The sequence below is a fragment of the Entelurus aequoreus genome, linkage group LG05 (genome assembly GCF_033978785.1).
Source record: "Entelurus aequoreus isolate RoL-2023_Sb linkage group LG05, RoL_Eaeq_v1.1, whole genome shotgun sequence".
In the NCBI taxonomy this organism is placed as follows: domain Eukaryota; kingdom Metazoa; phylum Chordata; class Actinopteri; order Syngnathiformes; family Syngnathidae; genus Entelurus; species Entelurus aequoreus.
The window spans coordinates 18,084,210-18,093,590 of NC_084735.1; the positions used below are offsets into that span (position 1 = coordinate 18,084,210).

The following is a 9,381-nucleotide window of genomic DNA, read 5'->3' on the forward strand; positions in this document are numbered from 1 at the left end:
CCGCATCGATGATCGGGTGAAGTCCATCGTCGCTCCGTCGATCGCTGGAACGCAGGTGAGCACGGGTGTTGATGAGCAGATGAGGGCTGGCTGGCGTAGGTGGATAGCTAATGTTTTTAGCATAGCTCTGTGAGGTCCCGTAGCTAAGTTAGCTTCAAAGGCGTCATTAGCAACAGCATTGTTAAGCTTCGCCAGGCTGGAAAGCATTAACCGTGTATTTACATGTCCATGGTTTAATAGTATTGTTGATTTTCTGTCTATCCTTCCAGTTAGGGGTTTATTTCTTTTGTTTTTATTTGCAGTTAAGCCCGATGCTATCACGTTAGCTCCGTAGCTAAAGTGCTTCGCTGATGTATTGTCATGGAGATAAAAGTCACTGTGAATGTCCATTTCGTGTTCTCGACTCTCATTTTCAAGAGGATATAGTATCCGAGGTGGTTTAAAATACAAATCCGTGATCCACAATAGAAAAAGGAGAAAGCGTGGAATCCAATGAGCCAGCTTGTACCTAAGTTACGGTCAGAGCGAAAAAAGATACGTCCTGCACTGCACTCTAGTCCTTCACTCTCACGTTCCTCATCCACAAATCTTTCATCCTCGCTCAAATTAATGGGGTAATCGTCGCTTTTTCTGTCCGAATTGCTCTCGCTGCTGGTGTAAACAATGGGGAAATGTGAGGAGCCCTTCAACCTGTGACGTCACGCTACTTCCGGTACAGGCAAGGCTTTTTTTATCAGCGACCAAAAGTTGCAAACTTTATCGTCGATGTTCTCTACTAAATCCTTTCAGCAAAAATATGGCAATATCGCGAAATGATCAAGTATGACACATAGAATGCATCTGCTATCCCCATTTAAATAAAAAAAAATCATTTCAGTAGGCCTTTAAGGGGTTTAAAGTACCATTGACTACCGTTAAATTTCAGTATGCATCTAAGTTTCCAAACATGTTGAATAGAGAAACTGTAAATTGTGATGTATCATGTTGTATGCATGCATGTTCGAAATAAACTCAAACTCAACTAAAAAAAAAAAAAGTTTTCATGTTAAAATGTTAGCGCGTACGAATACTATCGTTAAATTGCGATATTGCATGTTGACACACTATCTGCGTAGTCTGACTGCAAAGAGGAACAATTAAGTCATCAACGCGCTGGAGCGTTCTCGCGAGCGGCTGAAGTCCCTCCACAGTGGGAAACCCCTTATAAGTCAGCAATCCTTGCCTCCATGGGGTAAATGAACTGTTTCTTACAGGTAGCATTATCACTGGAGGATCAGGAATAGCTAGGTAGAGCTCTTGAATGTGATCATTTGAATGTAAACAAAGGTGGGCGGATCGATACAATTCTCAAAAGTAATAGTTATGTTACTGATACTACAGTGGTTGAATCTTTTTTTTTTTACAGTTTTCATTACAATAGATGTTAAAAAAAAACTACTATAGTTGTTTGTACTAAGAAAGTGTTTATGTTGCACACGGATGTCTTTGAGTGACAGACCAGAGGTCAAAGTTGACAACAATTGATTTGTTTGTGTACTAAAAGTAACGCTCGATCGTCCAGTGTGTCGAGTCAGGACTAGGAAGAACAAACTGAAACACATCAAACACAGAATCTGCAGCTTCTCCAAATTTTCATGGATAAATGTTCGTCGTTTGGACGCTTGTGGCTCACTCGCCGAGTCTGCTAACCCACAGGTCGTGTTTTTAGTGGTTTGTTTCTCTGTTTTGGTCGTCTGATTCGTCTGCTTTGCACTAACTGATGTCCCTCCAGAGTGTAAAACCACTTAAGTCCGCAATCCTTGCCTCCAAAAGGTAAGTAAACTATGTTTCTTGCAAGTACCATTATCACTGGGGGACGAAGAATAGCAAAACATGCTACACTACACACCGTAAGAGGTAAGCTAAAGCTCTTTAATGTAAACCAAAGGTGGGCAGATTGGATACGATTATCGGAAGTGACGATACCAGATCATAATGTTTTTATTTTCAAAAAATATATATTTTGTCGATTTTTGTTATTGTTTGCAAACTCAGGAAATAAGTCCCTGGACACAGCATGACTTTAAAGGCAAAAAACAAACAATGTAAAACAAAGCTAATAGTAGAAATAATTTAATCATGTAGTTGTTATTGTTACACCGCCATCCTGTGTTTTGATTATAAATGTGATCAAAAATGTAATCATGAAATGATTTAAACATTTTTAAGTAGAAGTATCAGCATTGCTACACTGCTCTTGTATGTACTTGGTATCAGATCCACACCCAAATTTGTGGTATCATCAGAAATGCTTTAAAGGCCTACTGAAATGAGATTTTCTTATTTAAACGGGGATAGCAGGTCCATTCTATGTGTCATACTTGATCATTTTGTGATATTGCCATATTTTTGCTGAAAGGATTTAGTAGAGAACATCGACGATAAAGTTCGCAACTTTTGGTCGCTGATAAAAAAGCCTTGCCTGTACCGGAAGTAGCGTGACGTCACAGGTTGCGGAGCTCCTCACATCTGCACATTGTTTACGATCATGGCCACAAGCAGCGAGAGCGATTCGGACAGGGAAAGCGACGATTTCCCCATTAATTTGAGCGAGGATGAAAGATTTGTGGATGAGGAAAGTGAGAGAAGGATTAGAGGGCAGTGGAAGCGATTCAGATAGGGAAGATGCTGTGAGAGGCGGGTGGGACCTGATATTCAGCTGGGAATGACTAAAACAGTAAATAAACACAAGACATATATATACTCTATTAGCCACAACACAACCAGGCTTATATTTAATATGCCACAAATTAATCCCACATAAACACCTCCCGTCCATATAACCCGCCAATACAAATCAAACACCCGCACAACACACTCAATCCCACAGCCCAAAGTACCGTTCACCTCCGCAAAGTTCATACAGCACATATATTCCCCCAAAGTTACGTACGTGACATGCACATAGCGGCACGCACGTACGGGCAAGCGATCAAATGTTTGGAAGCCAAAGCTGCGTACTCACGGTAGCGCGTATCCAACACAAAGTCCTCCAGCTAAGAGTCTCTGTTGTCCCAGTTCTCCACAGGCCAATGGTAAAGCTTGACTGTCATCGTTCGGGAATGTAAACAATGAAACACCGGCTACGACATAGCCGCTACATGTTTGTGTTGCTGCAGCCCGCCGCTAATACACCGCTTCCCACCTACAGCTTTCTTCTTTGCTATCTCCATTGTTCATTAAACAAATTGCAAAAGATTCACCAACACAGATGTCCAGAATACTGTGGAATTTAGCGATGAAAACAGACGACTCAATAGCTGGCCACAATGCTGTCCCAAAATGTCCGCTACAATCCGTGACGTCACGCGCAAACGTCATCATACCAAGACGTTTTCAGCAGGATATTTCACGGGTAATTTAAAATTGCACTTTACTAATCTAACCCGGCCGTATTGGCATGTGTTGCAATGTTAAGATTTCATCATTGATATATAAACTATCAGACTGCGTGGTCGGTAGTAGTGGCTTTCAGTAGGCCTTTAAGTGTGACCAAACTCTCACAGTCTTGCTGTATAGCTTTGGGTTTCTAGGCTACCATTTTGAGCTAGCACTTTAGCGTTTCAAGATTTTTATGATAGAAAGAGGCTTTGTTCCGCAGGAAGTCTTTAATTGTGATGAGACCGAAAAACATGCCACAGTGGGCCTTTGTTACAGTGAAGGAGAAGGCACTACAGGGACACAAGCCGATGAAGGATCACATCTCACTGCGGGTTTGTGCTAACCCGAGCTGTGATTACAGTTTTTTTTACTAAAAAGTGCCTTTTGTCGAGGCTATAACCAATTATTCATTATTACCTTGTACTTTTATGGGGAACTATGCTTCACTATACACACTTTTCAGTGGGCAAACCCTGTTTAAGAACCGATCAAGTTCGTAAATCAAGGTTCAACTGTCGGGCCGATTAATAGACAATTGATATCAATTAAAGTTGCGTTAACACTATCAACTATAACATTTGGTTACGCCATCTTGCTGTCTGGCGGTTGATTCTTTGCATGGAGTGAGAAGAGAAAGTCAAAATGAAGAAATTGTGGACAAAAAGAGGAAAAGTCACCTAAAATGCAAGGCACATTTTAGGATTTTTTTCGAAGGGACCGTAGTCAGACCAATGTGGTCTATAAATGATGCAAGGCAAGACCGCTAATAAAACACTACCTTAGCCGCGCTCACCCTTTAGAGCACAGCTATAAGTTCCTGGCACTAAACCTGCAGACAATAGTCATCCTCAGGTTTCTCTGTTTACATTTTCACACTTTTCTTACACTTTATTAAGCATTAATTAAATACTCTTTATTTTTACACCTTCATTTTAAGAGCTTATTAAGTGTTCAATGCTATTTTACTATTTTGTTTACATTGTTTTCCATGCTTGTGTTGACATTTCCTTTCTGCCTTCATAGCTGAGGGGAGTAAAATTACATTTTTGGGATTTTTACAAATGATTTCATTTCATACAATTTTCTTTTGCGTCTTATTTTCCATAGGGGACGGCGTGGCGCAGTTGGGAGAGTGGCCGTGCCAGCAACCTGAGGGTTCCTGGTTCAATCCCCACCTAATTTCTCAGCCGTACACCTTAGAGTCATATAACTTGGTACTTGACACATGTTAACTGTTAGCATGACAACATTAACATGCTAGCTCTTTGAGCTAATTTTACACTTTTTTAGCTTTAGCCGTACACCTTAGAGTCATACAACTTGGCACGTGACACATGCTGGGTTTTTTCTGCTAATTTTACAACCTTTTACCCTAAAGTCATATAACTTGGGTCTTGACATATGTTAATGTCACTCAGACACGTCAAACCCCACCATTATCATCTCCTTTACGAGAAACTTTCTTCAGTACTTAATGTGCTTTGTAGGTGTCGGAAGGCGTCGGGTGAGACGAGGATGGTTTGTCGTGATCCCAATACGCAGAGCACAGCGGGAGACACAGTGCAGGTAAAAGGTATGCAACGCCTAAACCAAAAATGAACAATCAAGTCCTGCTGATAAGGCACTGAAGCATAGGGATGGCTATGTAAAACAAAAAGGTAAAACTGAACTGGCTGCAAAGTAAACAAAAAAAAGAATGCTGGACGACAGCAAAGACCTACAGCGTGCGTCATGTCATCCGTACATGACAAATCAACAATGTCCCCACAAAGAAGGATAGCGTCTGCACAACTGAAACAGTCTTAATTGCGAAAACAAAGCAAGTGCGGGGAATAGCACTCAAAATGAAGGCATGAAGCTGCTACAGGGAAACACCAACATAACAGGAAGAGCCACCAAAATAACAGCGCAAGACAGGAACTAAAGCACTACACACTGGAAAACAAGGCACGACAACCTGGTTGAATTTCATCTTTCATCATTTACCCCAAAGTCATATAACTTGGGTCTTGAAATATGCTGATATTAGCATGCTACTATTAACATGCTAAATATTTTAGCAAATTTGACACTTTTTTAGCTAATTTCTCAGCCGTACACATTAGAGTCATATAACTTGGTACTTGACACATGTTAACTGTTAGCATGACAACATTAGCATGCTAGCTTTTTGAGCTAACTTTACACTTTTTTAGCTTTAGCCGTACACCTTAGAGCAGGGGTCGGCAACCTTTACCACTCAAAGAGCCATTTTGGCAAGTTTCACAAATTAAAGAAAGTAATGGGAGCCACAAAAAAAAATTTTAAATTTAAAATGAAAAACACCGCATACAAAGCTTAAATGCTTTGTGCTATGTTAACCAGGGGTCTCCGACACACGCACCGGCACGCACTTTAATGTGGAAATTTGATGTTAGTGCAGCCCGCGAGTTTTGAATGAATGGCGCTTGATAGCGTCATACTTGCCAACCCTCTCATTTTGCCCGGGAGACTCCCGAATATCAGAGCGTGATGACACTGCATTTGGCGCCCTCTACAGTCTGCCCTAACAGTGTACCTGCTCGACCACACGTAGAATGCAATTTCAGCTTGCTCACGTAAGTGACAGCAAGGCGTACTACCTCAGCAGCCACACATCTTACACTGACGGTACCAATACCCAGAATCCCATGCAGCCCTAACTCTTCCGCTCAACCAACGCACGGAGAGGGGGGGGGTTGATGTGTGGGGGATTTGGTGGTAGCGGGGGTGTATAATGTAGACCGGAAGAGTTAGGGCTGCATGGGATTCTGGGTAATGGTTGTGTTGTGTTTATAATAATAATAATAATAATGGATTAGATTTATATAGCGCTTTTCTAGACACTCAAAGCGCTTCACAGAGAAGTGAGAACCCATCATTCATATTTACAACTCATTCATTCATCATTCATTCTCCGGTGTGAGCGGCACCGGGGGCAAGGGTGAAGTGTCCTGCCCAAGGACACAACGGCAGCGATTTTGGATGGTAAGAGGCGGGGAGCGAACCTGCAACCCTCAGGTTTCTGGCACGGTTGCTCTACCCACTACGCCATACCGCCCCTGATGTTATGTTGTGTTACGGTGGGATGTTCTCCAGAAATGTGTTTTTCATTCTTTTTTGGTGTGGGTTCACAGTGTGGCGCATATTTGTAACGTAACAATGTTAAAGTTGTTTGATACGGCTACCGTCAGTGTAAGCTGCGTGGCTGATGAGTAAGTATGCTTTGCTGTCTCCTGTGTGTGCAAGTAATAACAACATGCAACATGTGGCTGGACTGGCACGCTGTATGTAAATGCTATAGAGGACAATTACTGCAGTGCAATTAGGGCACGCCCTTTATTTAGTAATTAGAGTGTAAATAGGATTATTTTTTGGGAGTAATCTATGAGAGACACTGAGATCCATAAGTCTCCTGGGAAAATCGGGGGGGTCGGCATGTATGTAGCTGAGCCGCATCAGAGTGGTCAAGGAGCCGCATGCGGCTCCGGAGCCGCGGGTTGCCGACCCCTGCCTTAGAGTCATACAACTTGGCACGTGACACATGCTTTTTTTAATTGCTAATTTTACAACCATTTACCCTAAAGTCATATAACTTGGGTCTTGACATATGTTAATGTCACTCAGACATGTCAAACCCCACCGTTATCATCTCCTTTATGGGAAACTTTCTTCAGTACTTAATGTGCTTTGTAGGAGTCGGAAGGCGTCGGGTGAGACGAGGATGGTTTGTTGTGATCCCGATACGCAGAGCACAGCGGGAGGCACAGTGCAGGTAAAAGGTATGCAACGCCTAAACCAAAAATGAACAATCAAGTCCTGCTGATAAGGCACTGAAGCATAGGGATGGCTATGTAAAACAAAAATAAAACTGAACAAAAGTAAACAAAAACCGAATGCTGGACGACAGCAAAGACTTACAGCGTGCGGAGCAGAGACGGGCTTCCACAAAGTACATCCGTACATGACAAATCAACAATGTCCCCACAAAGAAGGATAGCGTCCGCACAACTGAAACAGTCTTAATTGCGAAAACAAAGCAGGTGCGGGGAATAGCACTCAAAAGGAAGGCATGAAGCTGCTACAGGGAAACACCAACATAACAGGAAGAGCCACCAAATTAACAGCGCAAGACAGGAACTACTGGAAAACAAGGCACAACGACCTGGTTGAATTTCATCTTTAAACCTTTTCTGCTGGTGGTGTGCTTCCGGATTATTATTTTTTATTAAAACAATGTGCCTTGGCTCAAAAAAGGCTGAAAAACACTACTGTATAGGAAGTAAAAATGGCTGCTGAGAAGGGAAAACACTTTAATATGCACAAGTCAATGTGTAACTGATATATTACCTTTTTACCCAGCCGGCTTTAATCAATAACACAAAAATCAGCAGTTTTGCACGCGTGTCCCTGGACTGTAGACAGCACTCAAACAATGCTGGGACATTTTTATTACCTTGAGCAGAAAGACTTGTTAGCCATCTTTGCATGCACACACACACACCCTGTAGAGTCTAGACAAAGACACGCCTGAATTAGGTAGAAAAAGAGAGAATAAAGAACAATAAAGCGCCGGGTGTTGTTTAGCAGTCAGGTAAGTCACAACACCCGGAAATCCACAACAGTCATTTACCAACATGTCGCACAGGCGGCTTCCAACACCCGGAAACGAGCGCTCTCCGCCGTGCAAAACATCGCCGAGAACCGTGCATACCTCACCGGCCACATTGCGCGGTGTCACCACGCACGTAGTAGCCGGTGGGCGCGTTAGCTGTCCCGGCGGCGAACCCTCTCCACCTCCATGGCAGACATGACATAAGAAAAGCGAGACCGAACGGGGACAATCGGTATGAACGGGTGCCCGTCTTCCCTCGCACCATGTCGGGGTTCGTCAGGTGGAAGGTTCCCCGGCCGTGTTCGAGCGACAATAACACGGCCTCCGGCACACCGCCCGGTGAACCGGTGAGCAAACATGGGCGCCGCAAATTAGTGTTTTGTAACAGCAACGCCGTGTTGCCATTACGGCTAGCCCGGGAGGAGGCTCTCTGTGCCGGCGTGTCGAGCCCGCAGCCCCCCACAGGTATTCGGGTTAACAAAGGCCGCTGAGCTGTCTGGGGCAGAAGACCGACACAACGGGAGGAAAGGGGGGGGGGCAGGCTATAGTCGGGAGTCGGCTCCGTCTTCCGAAAACACTCCTTAAAACCCCGCTCATGGCCGCCATTGCGACAATATCCGCACCCGGAGGTGGCTCACAAGCACTCGGACGTGTCCACCCCGGCGAGGGGGTCTTACTCACCGGCGGAGAGGGTGGATGGTCGCGGATTTCGGCCCCAGTTTCTCTCTGGCACCCCAGGATTTCACTCCGACAACATGGCGGCTCGGCGGAGGAGTAGACGCGAGCGCTGCATGATGGGAAGCATGGTGCTTCATTGCGCCAAGCCGGGAGGGGGGGCGGCCCCGGCCCGCTCCTTTGTTATGCTGCGTGCTGCGTTCAAAGACCTCATTCACGCTGTTTGTCAATGGCAGGATGCGTTCGCGGACACCGGCGTTAGAGGGGCGGCACCGTGGGCGAACACCATTTACTTTGTCTATCGCTCATTTAAATACGCATTAATAGCGGTCATATGCTGCGTTTCCATGGCAACTTGCTGCGGTCACTCACGTGGTTGTCACCCCCACCCTCAAAAAAAGAGGCCCCAAACAAAACCTTCGCCCGAGCCAGTTGGACCTGGGCCGGGTTCCCTCGGGTGGCCCAGACCGGACGGGGAAGCACTTTAGCGGAGCGTGTGGGGGTGACGTAATGCAGACAGACTGTCGCCATGGCAACACTGCACCGTTCCATTCATCACAACAAAAATGATGGCATATTGACAGTTACTCACATAATTATATCGCAGGGTTGTCCAAACCTTTTCCACTGAAGGCGGCAGACTGAAAATTGAA

General features: G+C 44.5%; 1 protein-coding gene across 5 annotated transcripts in view; it reads right to left on the minus strand.

Moving 5' to 3' along the window:
* Positions 1 to 9,003, minus strand: part of pum1 (pumilio RNA-binding family member 1) — a 95,725-nt gene extending 86,722 nt beyond the window's left edge. For all 5 annotated transcript variants that reach the window (XR_009826211.1, XR_009826212.1, XR_009826213.1 and 2 more), the window contains exon 1: positions 8,735 to 9,003. Coding sequence is in view for 2 of the 5 variants with exons in the window: in XM_062047251.1 (XP_061903235.1) it covers positions 8,735 to 8,868 (134 nt within the window). In the remaining 3 variants the exon portion in view is untranslated. The remainder of the gene's footprint in view (positions 1 to 8,734) is intronic.
* Positions 9,004 to 9,381: the final 378 nt, after the last annotated feature.